At 36.9% G+C, this 20,234-nt stretch overlaps 1 protein-coding gene across 1 annotated transcript in view; it reads right to left on the reverse strand.

Moving 5' to 3' along the window:
* The window catches only part of ROBO4 (roundabout guidance receptor 4), a 458,861-nt gene that overhangs the window by 11,719 nt on the left and 426,908 nt on the right, over positions 1 to 20,234 (reverse strand). The window contains exon 19 of the mRNA XM_053690486.1: positions 19,763 to 19,959. Coding sequence (XP_053546461.1) covers positions 19,763 to 19,959 — 197 coding nt within the window. The remainder of the gene's footprint in view (positions 1 to 19,762; positions 19,960 to 20,234) is intronic.

Raw genomic sequence — 20,234 nt, forward strand, 5'->3', positions numbered from 1 at the left:
ATTTGAAATGCTAGAATGTTAGTTTAGATGCCGGCCCATTTTTAGTGAAAAACCTGGGTTGTCCTTGCTGATTGGTGGATAAATTCATCCACCAATAAAAAAGTGCTGTCCAGAGTTCTGAAAAAAAAAAAAGCTTAGATGCCTTCTTTTTCAAATGAAGATAGCAAGAGAATGAAGAAAAATTGATAATAGGAGTAAATTAGAAAGTTGCTTATAATTGCATGCTCTAGCTCAATCACGAAAGAAAAAATTTGGGTTTAGTGTCCCTTTAAGTACAAAATACAAAGCGTAATTGTTGTTTTTTAAGTAAAATGGGCTTAACATGAACGTTCCAGGGGGTGTGCATATGAATTGTCTCTCTAATTTTAAAGTGCGCCTCCTTCTCACTGCTAAGTCATTCCAGCAAGCTCTATTACTTTCAGTAGGAGACATCTTGCCACTTGCAGGGACTGCCTCTGCTCCTGCGAAGGTTGGCGAGAAAAAACACATCTGAAATTGCGAGGTTTAGCTCAATGGGCCCTTAGTGACTAAATGTAAATGGATTTGTGCACTGCTCTAAGCAATCACTAAGGTGGGTCCGGTAATATGCAGAATCTGATCTCCAGCCTTTTTTAGGAGCAAAGGACAAGCACATTTTTACAGCAAAACCAAGTGAAAAAATAAATGTATGATGAAATCCTTTATAATAATTTAATTGTTAATTCAATTGGGAGTTTAAAGCCCCTTTGATTTAATTCACAATGCTTCTAATGGAATGGAACACAATAAGAAAGCTGGCAAACTTTAACTTGAGAGGAAGTCATTTTTCTGTTAACATTTTTATATAATATTCCAAAACTTTGTTTTTAGAACCAGAATACAGCGTTACATAATTCTATTATAGTTTTCACCAAATTCTTTTGGAGCATGTAGGTCTGAGGGTATTAATGCTCTAAGGATTTTTGAGTACAGGCTATTGATTCACATTTTATTTTTGTATTCAGTGCTAGAGGTGTGAGGTGAAATGTATTAGCCCATAAAATACACAACTGGTTAGCTCTATCCAGGTGTTTTTTGATATGAAGACAAGTTGAGTGATTTGTACATGTGAAAGTAAAATTACTGCCGCATGCTTTTTGTACTATTAAGTCAGGTGGAGATTATTTGATGGAAATATGCTTTAGGAAGCAGAGAGAATGTATTGATTTAATTATCCATCTACATTCTAAATCTTGAGTCATTGAAGGGTAAAAGTGTTAGAAAAATCCAGGCAGAACTCAGATTTGTCTACTAATGTACAGTTTGTAATTTAGTTGCAGTATATAAAAATGTTTAAAAAATTTTTGCTTTGGAGCTACTAAATGAATAATAACAGTTCTAGTGTGGCTGAGGATTTTTTTTGCAACTTGTTACCAATGCTGACAAGTTATTTCCAAACTGGGTCATGTAGGGAGGAACAATTCAGGCTTTGTTTTAATAAAACTGAGAGCAAATACTAACTCAATTAGACTTGATTTTGTAATAAACAAAATTAGTTTGTGATGCATTTTGCATAGTAGTCAATAGCATTAGATGTTCCCGATTTATGCAGGAAGCCTGGAATATCATAATCTTATTTTTTAGATACTTGTATATGTTTGGCAAGCGAGCAACATATTAACGGTATTAATCAAAAGCAGTATTCATCCACTTTCAAAATAGTGGCTCTTTGTCTGTATAGTTTTCAGGAGATTGTCATATTTTGGGGGTCTTGTGACTCTAAATAAGCCCTTTTCACACACACACACACACACACCCAACAAATAAATATATCATAAGGCCCCTAATTGTAAATTGGGGTTTTATATCCTTATAGTTATCAAGTGATCATTATAGTAAAAAAGATCGCCTAGCAACAACCTTTAGCCCCAATTTGTTGTGTGGTTAACGGCAGGACTCATAGATCCTTGTTTTTCTAAGCTATTAAACCCTTGTGCCAAAATGATGTAGATCTACGTCATACGGGACATAGCCCTTCGTACCGCATAACATAGATCTTTGTCACAGCTTCAGGAAGCTCCAGCAGTCATGTGACAGCCGAGAGCTGTTTTTCCTGAGCTGCAGTCATGTCTCTTAATATGGTAACGGAGCACGATTGATGAAATCTCCGGTACTTTAAGTTTTTCTCTAACATATTCTGTAGCAAAGGGGTTAAAGGGATATTCAAGTGCAAAAAGAAACACATTAGAGCATTTTATTATTGCATATCCCTGAAAATTGAGTTAAATACATAGTTAAAGTCAGCTACAGAGCAGCAGACATATATGTATATTTGCATAAATATAAAGAGAGAAGCGCTCAACCTGGGAATGAACAATAGCATAATAGCTTGTTCTTTGGCTAGTTACCACCCAAGAAGCAGCCTCTTCACAGTACAGTCCTGCCCCAAAAATACCAGGCAATCCCTCTCTGAACAAGAGAAACAGCAAAACCCCAGACGTACGTTTCAACCTAGTATGGGCCTCGTCAGTGAGGTGCAGCCATATCCCTCTAGGCACACTGAGCAACGGGTCCACGTCTGGATTCCCGCATCACGCTTAGGGAGACTTCCCTAAGAGTCATAATTTGCATGAATAAAAAGAGAGAAGTGCTCAACCTGGGAACAAACAATAGCATAATAGCTTGTTCTATAGCTAGTTACCACCCAAGAAGCAGCCTCTTTTTGCTCAACATGTGCCTTTCACAGAGAAGAACTTTCCTGAAGCATATCAGTCTGATCCTGACTTAACAGTACAGTCCAGCCGCGAAATACCAGGCAATCCCTCTCTGAACGAGAAAAATGGCAAAACCCCAGATGTACGTTTCGGCTTAATATGAAAAATGGACTTAAATCAACTGTCTGTATAACTAGAATCTAAGTTAGTTTTGTGAATTTTAGTTAATTTCCTTTTAGGATTCAGACAGAGCCTAGGGTTTTAAAAAGGCTTCCAATGTACTTATATTATCAAATTTGCCTCATTCCTATGGTATTCTTTGTTTAACCCCTTCATTACCGGGACTTTCAGAGAAAAACTTGCTCAAAATATCGTAGAATTTTCAGCATTTTTGCTCTCACTCCATTTTAACAGAAATAGAGCCTTGTTTTTTTATTTACCTGTCAAAACTATATATATATATAAATATTTTAAGTAGACAACCAAATGTATTAATGTAGGCCCATTTTGGTATATTTAATGCCACCATTTCACCACCAAATGCGATCAAATAAAAAAAAAAATTCAGAAACGGGTTTCTCACTGACATGATTTACATACTGCTTGAGCATACATGGCACAAATGGTTGTAAAAGCATCTCTGGGATCCCGTTTGTTCAGAAATAGCAGATGGTAATTAGAAGGCCACTAATTGCAGCTGCGCAGCACACTTCTATTATTTACGGCAGTGAAGGGGTTAATTAGGAAGCTTGTAAGGTTCATTTTAGCTTTAGTGTAGAGATTACCCTGCCATCTGACACTTACTACCCCCTGATCCCTACCTGACCCCTCCCAAACAGCTCTCTTCCCTCCCCCACTCCCACTGGTCTCCCCCTTCTTAAATACTGGCAGACAGTCGGCCAATAAAACATTTTTTACTTTTTTTTTTTTATTACATTTATTATTATTTTTTTTGTTCTGCGGTGTAGGACCCCCCTAACCCTCCAACCTCCCTCATGCTCCCAAACAGCTCTCTAACCCTCCCCCCTCTAACTATTGCCCATCATAAAAAAGGCAAAAAATTAAACACAGCAGCCAGACACTTTTAGGTATTAGAGGTGGTAATATTAAAAAAGCATTATTACCCCCTGGACTCCTCCTCAGGGAAACCTCACGCTCACGCCCGACTCCCGAATGTGATTTACAAATGCCTAACACAGTTGGGATTAATGGATATCTGGCGCATACAACACAGCTCCCAAAGAAACTACACTTTTTATTCTCATCCTTGGACAGTCTATACGAGGATAGATTACCTTTTTATTGATAGAAATCACTTAGCCTTGGCCACAGACTCTAATATTCAATCGACTGCATGGTCAGATCATTCTCAGATCAGCATTGATTTGAACTGGCCCAGCCACCCTATCACCCCCTATATGTGGAGGATGGATAACTCGCTTTTACATGACCCCCTCATAAAAGAGGCCTTAGCCAAATCGATGACAGAATATTTTCAAATAAACGCAACGCCAGACACTGAACCTAGATGCGTATGGGAAGCCCACAAGGCGGTGCTAAGGGGGGAGTGCATCAAGCATTCGGCATATAGGAAGAAAACATATAACACGACGCTACGCGACCTGTCAGATCAACTAGAGACCTTGGAGCTTCATCACAAAAACAATCCTTCTGACTCTATGACATACTTACAGTTGACTAAGGCCAGACAAGATCTTAATAATATCTTAGTGAAAGAAGCACAAAGAAAAGCCCTTGCTATTAGGAGACTGTACGCCTATGAAGGAAATAGATCAGGCCCTTTATTGGCAAAACTGTTGAAAGCCCAGACTGCCAGGTCCCAAGTAGACAAGCTGGTCACAACCGAAAATCAACATTTGTATGACAGTAAACACATAGCGGATTATTTCAGCAAATTCTACTCTAAGCTATACAATCTAGAGTGTGAAAAGACGCCTGAACACCTACAAGACATGCAAGACTATATAAATAAAGCAGATCTCCCGACCCTAGACGACACACAAAAAGAAACCTTAGAAGCACCAATCTCACTTTTAGAAGTGGTTAAAGCCATTAGAGATTTACCTTCAGGAAAGTGCCCAGGTCCAGACGGCTTTACTAACGCATATTATAAAGCTTTCAGAGACATTTTGGCCCCACACCTAGTACACGTATTCCGCGCCTTAGATGATAACCCGGTGCTCTCCCGGGAAATGCTACTGGCGCACATCTCGGTCATCCCCAAACCAGACAAAGACCCCACAGACCGAGGCAGTTACAGACCGATATCCCTCCTAAATACAGATGTTAAGATCCTGGGCAAGATACTGGCCACGAGGATTAACGGTATACTTCAATCCCTTATACACACTGATCAGGTGGGCTTTGTCCCTGGGAGTGAAGCTAGGGACAATACCATTAGAGCAATAACCCTGACCTCTTACGCCAAACTCCATAATATACCCACAGTCCATATGGGGACTGACGCCGAGAAGGCTTTTGATCATATTAATTGGAACTTCCTCAAAATAACTTTACAGTCACAAGGATTTAGCCCTAAAATGATACAACGAATATTTAGCCTATATACCCAACCCTCAGCTAGAGTTAAAGCAAATGGAATGTTGTCGGAACCCTTTGTTATCAGTAACGGGACGCGGCAGGGCTGCCCCTTATCTCCCACATTATTCATCCTCACCATGGAGGTCTTAGCAGCACACATTAGGCAGAATAGAGATATTAAAGGAATTCCCATTGGTCCGCATAGCTTTAAGATAGCCATGTATGCAGACGACGTTTTATTCTCCCTCACAGACCCACTCTCTAGCATCCCAGAGGTATTGAAACAAATAGACATTTTCGGCAAATACTGTAACTTCTTAGTTAACAAGCATAAATCGGAAATCCTAAATGTGACACTTCCCAATCCAGTTTTCCACTCTATAAGTAACATTTGCCCGTTAAAACTTAAGACGACATCCTTAAAATATCTGGGTGTCTACATCTTCCCTAACACAACACGACTTTTTGACGAGAACTACTTGGCACTATCACGCAAGCTGCAGACAGATTTCAACTCATGGATAGCTAAACCAATTACCTGGTGGGGGAGAATCCAATGTATCAAAATGACAGTCTTGCCCAGGGTCTTATACATATGCCAGGCCCTCCCGATCCCAGTACCAAAGTGGTACATCGCACATGTGCAGAAACTTATCAACCTCTTTGTCTGGGGGAAACTTAAACCCAGAGTGAACAGGGATAACTTATATAGAACACAAGACAGGGGGGGATTGGGCCTTCCGTGTTTAGCGACATACTTAGATGCCATCACTCTACAAAGAGTGTTGGACTGGCATAGATCTACGGAAGTCAAAGCCTAGGTGGCAATAGACTCCAATATCCTAAGGGCCCCGAATGTAGGAGCTCTTTGCTGGGTTCCCAAAGACCTTAGACCCCCACAATGTACTGAGCTAGCGATACACCGTAGAGTTTTCGACACATGGGACCTAATCACTAAACAGAAAAAATACATCTCAAGCTCTCGCTCTCCACTATTCCCAATCCCTAGAAACGCTGAACTGATTGGAGGACTGGACAGGGGTTACAAGAGATTGTCAGGCTGGGATTACACTGCCCCACTGAGAGATTTCGTTTCACAAGGGAGACTTAAAAAGAGAGAAGACTTAACCGACGTAATGGGAGGAAACTATGCGGGTTGGCTTAAATACTCTCAACTGGCTCACTTTGTCCAAACATCTCCATACAAGCAGGATTATTTGAGGGAGCTCACCCCATTTGAGAGTTTGTGCACCACTAAAGGGTCTTTAAGGCATTCATTGTCATTAACCAAAAGAATGATCCAGGGGGACCAATCCCATCAGCTCCCCTCCTACACGCGTCACTGGCATTCGGACCTACACACTGACATGCAAACAGAGGAATGGCTACATATCTTCCTACGAACAAAGAAAGCTTCGACCTCCCCTCAGGCATTGGAACTTAATTTTAAGGTCTTATCACGTTGGTACCTCACCCCGTTGAGGCTGCAATCTATCTACCCTAACGCTTCAGGGAAATGCTGGAGGGGATGCGAAGCCAGAGAACATACATCCACATGTGGTGGAGCTGCCCTAAGGTCCTGCCCTTGTGGACTTCAGTGGAGAATTACTTAAAACCACTTTTGGGGACTGATCTTTCTCTCACACCTAGAATTGCATTGTTGAATGACCTACCGAAACTAACATGCAAACTGAGACTTACTATACTCCAATTGGGCCTGACAGGAGCCAAGGCACTTATTGCACTTCACTGGAAGACACCATACATGCCGACTTTACAAAACTGAACGGATAAAGTTTCAGACCTCCTACTCTTAGAAGGCTACGGGTACACCAAAAGGGGGAAAGCACACATACTAGCTGACATAAAATTCCTGTGGGAAGACAATGAGAAAAACGCCAACCCTACCCCTGGGAACACAACCTCCCAACCCAGGACCCAAACAGTAGACTAACGACATACCACCGTCATCACAATCCCCCTGCCCGCAACCCCCCCACCCAACCTCTCCCCCTGGATAGCTGGCCATTTGCTCCCCAGTGGAGCCCAAAAGAGCCTGATAGGAAGTAGCGTAACTTGTTTAACTACCCAGGAGAGGATACGTGACGAGGGTAAATGTTAGAATCTTCACTAACTATTTCTTCACATAGTTACATAAGATACTATAAGCGGCTGACAGGTATTATTTATTTTTATTATTTATTTTTATTATTTTTATCTTACTTTTCTTGTAGAATTTTTTCTTTCATATTTATTTATGTGTATGTACATTTTGAGTTAATCTTCTTAGATTGGTTATTCTTTTATTTAGAGTAAGAAAGGTTAACGTTTATGACTGTTTGTCTATAATTGGACCTCCTCCTCCAGTATGACATTTCAATACTAACATTGCAGATGGAGGACAATCTAAGAATATGTATACCAATGCCTTTGTAACACTTTATGTATGCCCAGATTAAGTATAACGTGTAAAACGCATTGTGTAACTTCTGTATATAAACCAATAAAAATGTTTAAAAAAAAAAAAAAAAAAAAAAAAAAAGCATTATTATGTGTTGAATGCAAATGGATCTACTTATTAGACAGTGTCAAACCCAAAGGATTAAATAATAATAACAACTTTCATGTATATCTTTAAACACACTATATATATCATTACATCAAAAACAAGCTCTATACACAGATCCCAACACTTCAAATATAAAGAGAGAAAATTTAAAACATCATACTACAAGCATAGTATTTCACACTGTATCACCTTTTATTTAACAGAATTTGTTTAACCACAGCCAATAGATAGCTGTTGGACTTTTATAATCACATTTTATTCCCAATATAGAATCACATAATAATGAACAAACAACATAGTTACATATCACATTTTTCTATATCAATTTAACCCACCACCAAGCATTAAAAGCACATACTGCAACATCAGGAGTACAGACCCCAAACAGTGTGTCACATACCGAAACACCCAGAGCACAAACCCAAAACAGTATGTCACACAATGAAAGACTCAGAGAAAAGACTCCAAACAGTGTGTCACATACAAAAACACCCAGAGCAGAGACCCTAAACAGTGTGTCACATACCGGAACATTCAAAGCACAGACCCCAAACAGTGTGTCACATATTGAAACATCCAGAGCACAGACTCCAAACAGTGTGTCACACATTGAAACATCCAAAGAAGAGACCCCAAATAGTGTTTTATATAATTAAACATCCGTTATGTTATATTTAGCTGGAAAAATTGAAATCACAAATAAGAAATATAATGGAACAATAAAAATAAGGAAAATATAATTTACATGTCAAATGATGTAACTTAAATATAGCGAGGTGTAAAACACTGAGCAAAATCTTCAAGCAGAACATTTTAAAAATTAAAATGTTACCTTTTTATGATCAAACAACTGCATACAAACAACAACTGGCAACAACTTTATATAATAATCATAACTGGCAATATTAATACATCAGTATCCTTTCAAAATTCAAGTGTAATGTTATATCATATAATTTACATTAAGTTGCTATCTTACTTTTTAGCAACAATCTCTTACAGCAATTAACAACCAGCAATATTAAAATGAAAGTGTCACTTTAAAAATGTGACACTGAACAAAATGAAGATGAATGACACAAATCTTAGCCAATCAGGAAAAAAGGAATCAACCAATGAGCTCAAGGAGGAGGGAACAATATACCAGTAAATATAGGAACATTTGGACCGCCCGGCTCCCCTCTAAAGAAGCGTTAGTGAAACGTGCGTCAGGGAAGTCTCTGATGGAGTTTATCTCCATGTTTTAAACTGCTTGTCTAACAGCCAATAATCTCATACTTGGCAGTGGTTTGTAGTTTACTGATAGATAAAAGTAAATTCAGCTCCCAGATTGAAGGAGTTTAGTCGTTAGCATAGATTCATTTGAATCACCTATGTGACAATCCCAGTATATAGCACCATACCACCTCTGCACCAGATTATTCTAACTAGACTGAGACAGTGTTTTTTTAATATGGTTTGAATGGCAATTGTGTGTATGAATTGTAATGACTATCACCTCAATTTCTTTTAATAAGTTTAAATAAAAGTTATGTTTTACTTTTAGAAGAAAAATAAAGAGCACATTTTTTTCTTCTAGATCACTTCTGCAAGCCCAATCCGCCATAAGAAGAGCTGACTTGTGGACTTTTGTTACAATTTTATAATTTTATATTATTTTCATTTATTTTTTTTTATCCTTGGTATTTTGAATGTTATCATTTTTTTTAATTTTCTATTTTCAGTTTTTCAGATATATTTCTTCACACTAATAGATATATTTCCTTGCACATCTGCATATGTGCATTTTCAAACATAAGGTTTGTTGAAGACATATGTGCACATGCCACGTATATCTACATATACTTATATATTTCTATTTTTTTGGTTTAGCTGCAGTAGTAAATATTATATATTGCATCCAGACCCCACCTTCTTTCAAGTATTAGCGCCCTCTGCAGATCTTTTTTCATAAGGAATTTGCCCATTATGTTTTGCTTTTAGTGATAATATAATTTAGCAATAATCTTTCAAATTTAAAGGTGTACACAACTTTCTTTTGTCAAATTCTTATTGACTGTTATCTAAGTAATACATAGGTAGGTGTCTGGAGCCCAACATAACAGGAAATAGTGCTGCAATCTAGTGCTTTTGTAAATGGATAACACTAGCAAAACAAATGCCATATAATGCGCCAGATACGTGCACACTCCTGAGTTTATGTCCCTGCTTTCCAACAAAAGGTGTCAAAAGAACAAAGAAAATTTGCTAATACAAATAAATTACAAAGTTGTTATAAAATTGAATGCTCTATTGTTGTTTTTCATGTCCCTTTAAGAAAACTGCAGTTTTTTCTAAAGCAACTGCAAAAACATGAGGCTGCTTCTTAGGTGGTTTATACTGTGACAAAGAAGCCCCCTCACTTAAAGGAGCAGAAATTAGCATTAGAACTTCCTAGGTTTAGCTTTCAACTAAGAATACCAAGAGAACAAAGCAAAATTGGTGATAAAAGTAAATTGGAAAATTGTTTAAAATTACATGCCCTATCTGAATCATGAAAGTTTATTTTGGACTAGACTGTCCCTTTAACTATCATCTATCCTCAATTGGTGCTCTTGACAGTAAACATATTTTGCTCTCATGGGGTTAGCAAGACTGAAGGGAAAAAAAATGAACACTAAACACTACAGAAGTACATTAAAATAAAGTGTTACACTCATATACTGTTTCTGATAAAAAAAAATATTCATATACATATTAATAAGAAATGTGTGTGTGTATTTATATATATTTTAAAATAAAAAGAACATTTTCGTCTATGTAAAGAACATTGGATTGTAAAATATTCATAACTACTTTCCGGTATAGCACAGTTCTTTACATTTAACGCCCCTTTATAGCAGGCAAGAAAAATGAGTAGAGCGCCACTTGTAATCTAGCTGATACTTTACATCAGTTAAGCAATGAGTTACAAAAGACTATAGTTATATCTCAACACACAATAATATAAGGAGTTAAATTACTAACCAGTAAATCTGCAGTTAATCCACATGTGATAACGGTATCAGTCACTCCATTTAATTGTGGGGGTGCTTGGTGCCATATATATCATAGTACCCCCAAAAAACTATAAAGAAGCATCATTATTAGCACTCACTTATGTTTGACAATAGCTCTATCAAAACGTAATAATACTTTTGTCTATATTCTACAGCAGCCCCTGTCACAAGGGACTAGTTTAAAACTTAGCCTTTATTATATAACACAGATTAAGAACCAACAATGGGGCCTATCTATCAAGTTCCGTACGAAGCTTGACGCCCCGTGTTTCTGGCGAGCCTGCAGACTAAAGACTGCTGCTCCATAACCCTGTGCGCCTGCTCTGATGAGGCGGAGAGGAATTGCCGGAATTCAACCCGATCGAGTACGATCGGGTTGATTGACACCTCCCTGCTGGCGGCCGATTGGCCGTGAGTCTGCAGGGGGCGGCGTTGCACCAGCAGCTTACAAGAGCTGCTGGTGCAATGCTGAATACGGAGAGCGTATTGCTCTCCGCATTCAGCGATGTCTGTCGGACCAGGTCCGACAGACATATGATAAATAGGCCTCAATGTGTAAAATAAAAAAAAACAAGAATAAAGTCATAGTGACATCAAAATTAAAGTTTTATGATTGGGATAAAGAATGCAATTTTAAACAGCTTTCCAATTTACTTCTATTATCAAATTAGCTTCATTCTTTTTGTATCCTTTGTTGAAAAGCATATCTAGGAAAGCTCAGGAGAAGCAATGCAGTACTAGGAACTAGCTGCTGATTGGTAGCTGCAATTGTAAGCCGTTTGTCATTGGCTCACCTGAAATATTTAGGGTTTCATGTCCCTTTAAAATTTAAAAGATGACTCTATGGGGTCGATTTATGAAGCAGAGGATGCTGCTTCCGACCCACTCGTAAGACCGCTGCTCCTTAACCCATCTGCCACCTCTGCGGAGGTGGACAGCAATCAGCCTGATCAGATACGATCGGGATAATTGACACCCCCTTCTAGCGGCCGATTGACCACGAATCTGCAGGGGACGACATTGCACAAACATTTCACAAGGAATGTTCACAAAAAAGTACAGATTATGATAAGATCTTATACACAATAATCTTGCACCAATGGCAAGGAAACAATACTCTCCTTTAACTCTGGACCGCTGCCTTCTTGCAGTCTCTCCCAAAATACTGAACAATATTGATCGTGAAAGGTTTACAGATGGCGCTGGTCTTTAGTACAAGTATTCCAATCAATGTAGATAACTCTACCAAATAAAGGAAAAAAAGCTTGACGGATATATTATAGCCAAATGTTATATGTGCAGTATACTCACTCCATAAATTTTGGGTAGTCAGCTGAACTGGAGCAGAGTTGAAACCACGTTAATCTTGTTATATTAATCTCAATCAAGACTAGGAGGAAATAAAAGCTAAAATGAGGGTAAAGTAAGTCACTTCATATTTTATTAATTAGTGACTTACTCCAATAAAAACTGCATTCCAGCGATGTCACAGCAACAAAGAAAAAACAAAACACTATGGCCTCTATTTAACAAAGTCTGCCGGACCTGATCCGACAGTGCGGATCAGGTCCGCCAGACCTCGCTGAATGCGGAGAGCAATACGCTCTCCGTTTACAGCATTGCACCAGCAGCTCACAAGTGCTGCTGGTGCAACGCCGCCCCCTGCAGACTCGCGGCCAATGGGCCGCCAGCAGGTAGGTATCAGTCAACCCGATCGTACTCGAGTAGTTTTATGCAAATTAAGCTAACACTCATCAAAATGATCCGCGATTTTAAATAAATGCGACACGTAATTCTGCTATTCAAAATTTATATATAAACCCATATATAAAGAGATGAAGGTAATACAATTATGATTTCCCATTGTTCTCTCCTCCAAGTATTGTTGATTGTTTTGAGTAGAAATTTAAAGTAAATAAGCAAGTATATGTCCACAATGTGATAAAGAACCTACAAGCTCAATCCATTTGATTATGTTGTGGCTTCAAACTATTTCAAATACACAAATAAACCTTAAAAACCAATATCATAGTATACTGTCCCTTTAACCTTGAGATGCTGCTTAAATGTATGTGTTTGTTAAGGCTTCCAGGGAGTTACGTTGGTTTTCTAGTCAGTGCAGAGGTTGCTGCGCCTGCAATTTGTGGCGAGATGAGAATGGAGTAGATTTTCTGAATTCTGCGCGCGTAAGTCCTTACGCTGTATATTGGATACCAAATTGCGCATCTTTTCTATGTTAGTCTATGGTTAAAAAAAATACGGCGGAAGGGTGAAATATACGCGCGTAACTTGTATGCTATGCCATATATGTAATACCAAAATCGTGTAAAATCTGGCATCGCCGGCTTTTGCGGGCGACGATCTATATGTAATGAAGGCCCTGGTATGCAACTATATAAAACAATATGTTCTGCTAGCACCCAGTAGTGCATTACTGCTCCTGTGCCTCTTCTTCAACAAAGGACATCAAAGAGAACAATGCAAATTTGATCATAGAAGTAAATTTGAATGTTATTCTGTATATAAATCATGAATTTTTAATTTTGACTGTACTTTCCCTTTAAACTTGCAAGCAACTGCAAATAATATATTTTTAATTCAATAATGATTGATAGATTTGTTTTGATGTTGACCTTATATAATAACATAGTTCTTTTCATTAGTTTAAACCTAATACTTATTGAATAATTGCAGTAATTTATGCTTTAATCAATTATTATTTAGGGATCTAGTTAATCTTTGAACATGTTTATTTAATCATGCATTGATATAGCTCACTGATACTTTTTTACTAACCTATTTTTATTTTTTAGTTTCTGCTTAATTGACAGACATAATATAACAAGAATTATTCAGGTTGCATATGTATATCATTTGCAAATAATATACTTACATTGTGTTTTGTCTATATTGTACACATACATAGTTAAAAAGCGTAATATATAATATCTCACACAGCAAAGGAGAACCGCTAGCAATTCGGAAAAAAATTAAACATGTCTGCAAAAGTGGTTCTTTAAAGGGACATTAAACTGCCGGGTACAACTACCCTAGAATGGTTACTATTCAATATGTTACTGTATTTCATCATAAACCTCCAGCTCTTTACAAATCACTTCTCCTGTTTTAATAGCTTAAAGGGACAGTCAAGACCAAAAAACTTTCATGATTTAAATAGGGCATGTAATTTTAAACAACTTTCCAATTTACTTTTATCACCAATTTTGCTTTGTTCTCTTGGTATTCTTAGTTGAAAGCTAAACCTAGGAGGTTCATATGCTAATTTCTTAGACCTTGAAGACTGCCTGTAATCTGAATGCATTTTGAACACTAGAGGGCATTAGTTCATGTGTTTCTCATAGATAACATTGAGCTCATGCAATTGAAGTTACTTTGGAGAGAGCACTGATTGGCTAAAATGCAAGTCTGTCAAAAGAACTGAAATAGGGGGGCAGTTTGCAGAAGCTTAGATACAAGGTAATCACAGAGGTAAAAAGTGTATTTCTATAACAGTGCTGATTATGCAAAACTGGAGAATGGGTAATAAAGGTAATCTTTCTTTTTAAACAACAAAACATCTGGTGTTGACTGTCCCTTTAAAGGTGACAGATACTTAAGCTCCGCCTCTTTGTACGGGGGACTGCCATCTTGGAGCCCAGGTATTCTCACAGTCTGCTGCATAAGCTGTGTATATTTACAGATCAGTAATATTTCCTATTAAATGCAATAACATGCTGAGCAGTTACTATGTTTTCATAGTTGTGCACAGCAGTTGAATGTCCCTTTAAATGTATGTAATTCTTAAATGACCCTTATATTGCATTATTAATAGGTGCAAAATAAAAAAAGACAATGCATTAGCATTTACTCAGAATTTTAAATGAGAGGTAGATTTTTTCTGACACATTTATAAAATTGACTTAAATTTGCCGGCCCCCTGTTTAATGTAACAGCCAATCACTGAATCATATACTGTAAACTTTTGCACATGCTCAGTAGTAGCTGGCGCCTGAGAAAGTGTATTAAATGAATGGAATTAAATTTGAAAGTCTCTTACAACTGCATGCTCTATCTGAATCATTATAGTTGAATATTGATGTTAGTATCCCTTTAAATTTCTGTATTTTATGTTAAAGTAATGTTGTGAATGAACAATGTTTTCATTTGTCCATATATTAGACTGAAGTGTTTTATAGAGGGTGTTGCTTTTTTATTTTTTTTAATTTGTTTTGTAATGTTTTTAACCTCTTAACAAAAGTAAATGTAATGTGCCCATTAAGGGGTATAATAGCGCATGCCTCACGGTGAGACTGCACTATTTCTGCATATCTCAAGCCGTAAGAGCACCTTTTGCAACAGGCGACATACAGGGTATGTTGCTGTTATTAAGGGGTTAAAAAAAAATTGTGATGCCAGTATCCTTGACAGTGGACATCTTTCTATGTAACAGTAAGTTAGAGGAACATTAAATACAGCAGAATTGTATAATCAACAAATTCATAACAGAAAGACAATGCAATAACACTTACATTTCACATCAGTAGTAGATATTTCTGACCAATTTCAAAGCTAGTTTAATTGTCCCCACTCCTGTATCATGTGACAACAACTAACCAATCACAAACTCATATAAGTGTATACTATGAACTCTGGCACATGCTCAGTAGGAGCTGGCCCGCTGAAAATGTGCACTTAAAAAGATTATGCACATTTTGCTACATTATGTACGATGAAAAGTTTAAAAGTGCATGCTCTATCTGAATCATTTTAAAGTTTTATTTTGACGTTACTGTCCCTTTAATGGGTTCAAGATATAAGTAGCTCCATTGATTCAATAACACTTATTCCAGTTATTTCAATTGTGGATATCTAGATACTTGTGGCTCTGATGAGAGGCAGGCACATACAAATCTCTGAATTGTGCAATTTCCGAGAGACAATGTTGCAGCAACTTTTATTCATTGAGACATTAGTTTCATGAATGAGTTTAATTGAACCTATGAGCTTAACTTGACTGTGTTGTTCATAAACAAAGGGCCAGATTATAAGTGGCCCACTCATTTTTGTTCTCTCGCATGTTAACTGCATTTAAAATAAACTTTAGGACTTCTATGGAGCACACTTAGAAGAAAATGTTTTTTATATATATATATCCACAGACTAAGGCACTCTCCGGATTTAAAGTAAACTTTTAAAAGATTACTTTAAATCTGGAGACTGCCTTCATTGTTTGTGAATATCAATTGAAAATTTGTTGTGCACCCGGTTCACAAGGCAAGGGATCACCCTGAGTGCTAGGCTCGACTTTGTGTGTGTATAAATAAATAAAAATATATAAATATTTTTTTGTAAAATATATATCTATACATACATATCTATAAATATATGTGTGTGTATACATGTCTATATGTTAATATGTGTGAATATGTATGTACAGTATGTGTGCACATACATATTTACACCTATAAATACACACACACACACATATATATATATATATATATATATATATATATATATATATATATATATATATATACAAAATACACATATTTAGACATATATTTATATATTCAGTATATATATATATATATATATATACACATGCATACAGTGCTTTTTTTGATAAAAATAAATAAATGCCAGTACTCATTAGTTTTTGATTGATATATTGTGCTCATTAACTTTGAGAAAAGATAATTGCAGCCCTTCCCAAACACCTTGCCATATACCATATCCATTTTAAACCTTTTAAAAAAGAATGTCGGTATTTAAATGATATATTTTTATTAAAAAAAAATATTTATATACAGTATCTCACAAAAGTGAGTACATCCCTCACATTTTTGTAAATATTCTATTATATCTTTTCATGTGACAACATTTAAGAAATGACACTTTGCTACAATGTAAAGTAGTGACTGTACAACCTGTATAACAGTGTAAATTTGTGTCCCCTGAAAAAAAACTCAACACGCAGCTATAATGTCTAAACCATTGGCAACAAAAGTGAGTACACCCCTAAATGGAAATGTCCAAATTGGGCCCAATTAACCATTTTCCCTCCCCGGTGTCATGTGACTCATTAGTGTTACTCAGGTGTGAATGGGGAGCAAGTGTGTTAAATTTGGTGTTATCGCACTCACACTCTCTCATACTGGTCACTGGAAGTCTAACATGGCACCTCATGGCAAAGAACTCTCTGAGGATCTGAAAAAAAAGATATGTTGCTCTACATAAACATGGCCTAGGCTATAAGGAGATTGCCAAGACCCTGAAACTGAGCTGCAGTATGGTGGGCAAGACCATACAGTGATTTCACATGACAGGTTCCACTCAGAACAGGCCTCGCCATGGTCGACCAAAGAAGTTGAGTGCACGTGCCCAGCGTCACATCCAGAAGTTGTCATTGGGAAATAGATGTATGAGTGTTGCCAGCATTGCTGCAGAGGTTGAAGGGGTGGGGGGTCAGCCTGTCAGTGCATGGCTGTCGTCCCAGAAAGAAGCCTCTTCTAAAGATGATGCACAAGAAAGCCCACAAACAGTTTGCTGAAGACAAGCAGACTAAGGACATGGATTACTGGAACCATGTCCTGTGGTCCGATGAGCCCAAGATAAACTAATTTGGTTCAGATGGTGTCAAGAGTGTGTAGCGGCAAACAGGTGAGAAGTACAAAGACAAGTGTGTCTTGCCTACAGTCAAGCATGGTGGTGGGAGTGTCATGGTCTGGGCCTGCGTGAGTGCTGCCGGCACTGGGGAGCTACAATTCATTGAGGGAACCATGAATGCCAACATGTACTGTGACAAACTGAAGCAGAGACTGAGCTGCAGAGCAGTATTCCAACATGATAACGACCCCAAACACACCTCTAAGACGACCACTGCCTTGCTAAAGAAGCTGACAGTAAAGGTGATGGACTGGCCAAGCATGTCTCCAGACCTAAACCCTATTGAGCATCTGTGGGGCATCCACAAATGGAAGGTGGGGGAGCGTAAGGTCTCTAACTTCCACCAGCTCCATGATGTCGTCATGGAGGAGAGAAAGAGGACTCCAGTGGCAACCTGTGAAGCTCTGTGAACTCCATGCCCAAGAGGGTTAAGGCAGTGCTGGAAAATCATGGTGGCCACACAAAATATTGACACTTTGGACCCAATTTGGATATTTCCACTTAGGGGTGTATTCACTTTTGTTGCCAACAGTTATTTTGAGGGGACAGCAAATTTACACTGTTATACAGGCTGTATACTCACTACTTTACATTGTGGCAAAGTGTAATTTCTTCAGTGTTGTCACATGAAAAGATAAAATAAAATATTTACAAAAATGTGAGGGGTGTACTCACTTTTGTGAGATTATATATATATATATATATATATATATATATATATATGTAATACTTTATTTTAATGTTTTTGGTGTGTTTTTGAAATATTGAAATATTTTTTAACCCTTACAGTTCATTTCAGCTCTCAAGTCATGCTGAATATTCTAACGCAGTTTTAGCTTTTGCTCAAGTGCAAACTATAACTTTCAGCTTGTAATACCAGCGCAAGCTTCTCTGGTAAATGCACTTTTCCATGGACTTGTAATATTAAGATGTGCGCTAATGTTAGCACAGTCTAGCGATAGTGCGTTCCCGTGCTATCATTAGTGCGCCACTTTTAATTTGGCCCAAGGTTGGTAAATGATTCCCTTTCCATTAATTGCATTACACAGGATTATACAGAGGTTCCATAATAATTACTGTGTCCTCATACATATTATTATTTGTAGCCTCATGGCCACCTAAAACACTGCACTGAAGCCCTAGGTTCTGGGTTTTGCTAAAGGGACACAAAAGTATTTTTGTTTTCCCCTTTGTTGCATTTAAAAGAGGACATTTTGAAATGTATTACAATTTGTATGTTTGTTTTTATGTTTGTAAGGCTTGCCACTGTCCACCAATGAAGCAGTGGGAGATCTGCTTATTAAAATATAATATATATACAAAATATGCAGCTTTAACTTTATATACACATGTTTAAATATGTTTGGCGTTGCGTATAACTGATCCCTTAAGATAACATGGTCTACTTTTTATCAGTTTATCTCACTGTTGAGTAGGGATGGGCGAATGTTTCTAAAAATACGAAATTTAAAATGAATTTTGATATATTCGTTCGAATCGAATTTCAAATGTTTATATAACATTCTAACATTCTATTTTCGAATTTTCGTTTTCAAATTTTTCAATAAAATTCAAAAATATTTGTTCGAATAATAGACTGTTTAGCTATGTATTCATTCAATTTCGAAATGTAATATTCGAATTTGAATGTGACATTCAAATTCGAAATAGTATTTCTAGTCTACAACTGTGTTTAATAAATGTAATATTCAAATTTGAATGTCACATTCGAATTTGAAATAGTATTTCTAGTCTAATACTGTGTTTTAAATGTAATATTCGAATTCAAATGTGATATTCGATTTGAATGTGATATTCGATTCGAATGTGACATTCGAATTCGAAATAGTGTTTCTAGTCTACAATTGTGTTTTATAAATGTAATATTTGAATTCGAATGTGACATTCGAAAACTGTAAATAACATTCGAAAATCAAATTTTTAAGAATATTCGTTCTTATCAACATTCTATTATGTAAATCGAATTTCTACAATAACATTCGTTCTAACATTCGAATTTGAATATAAACACAATCGCCCATCCCTACTGTTGAGCCCAGATGCTTTCAACATGTATTTGGGATCTAGGCTTTGGTTTCCTGGTATTTTAGGACTTTATTAATCTTGTGAATTTAACCAAAAAGATATGCTAAAACTGTTATTGGTGCTGTGTAGTCTGTTTTATGACGTAAAAGAGCGTCAACACTAACAACAGCCTATACTCTTATTTATTTTTCTGGTGCCTTTATCACCTTTTTATCAAATGGAAAATGATGCTTCATTTCAAGTCTTTTGCTGTACTTGGCTTCCATTTCGTCCATCCAGTCGATATTCCAGTCTAGAACGGGAAGAGAACAACCTTTGGATTTCTTTTTGGTAATGTCTATATTTTCACCATGGTTGTTGTCAGCAAGCATTCCATCCAAAGGGGAAGATGTAGGAGAAAAGTCTAAAAAACAGAAAGATATGTATGGTTATTATTTCAAATGATGTATTTGACAATTTAAAATAGACAATGAAATACTTTCAGAATTTGTCCTGGCAACATACAATAATTTTGCTGTAAAAAATCGTAATAATAAATATTCAAATAAATGTAACACATTTAAATGTAATTTGTTTATTTCTGGCAAATGTAAATAATGAATTAACAAATTAATCAATAAACTGTGTTTTTCTTTTTGTTTATTGGTTGCTATGCTACTTATATAAAAAAACGGGCAT

Source organism: Bombina bombina, chromosome 8 (genome assembly GCF_027579735.1).
Source record: "Bombina bombina isolate aBomBom1 chromosome 8, aBomBom1.pri, whole genome shotgun sequence".
Taxonomy (NCBI): domain Eukaryota; kingdom Metazoa; phylum Chordata; class Amphibia; order Anura; family Bombinatoridae; genus Bombina; species Bombina bombina.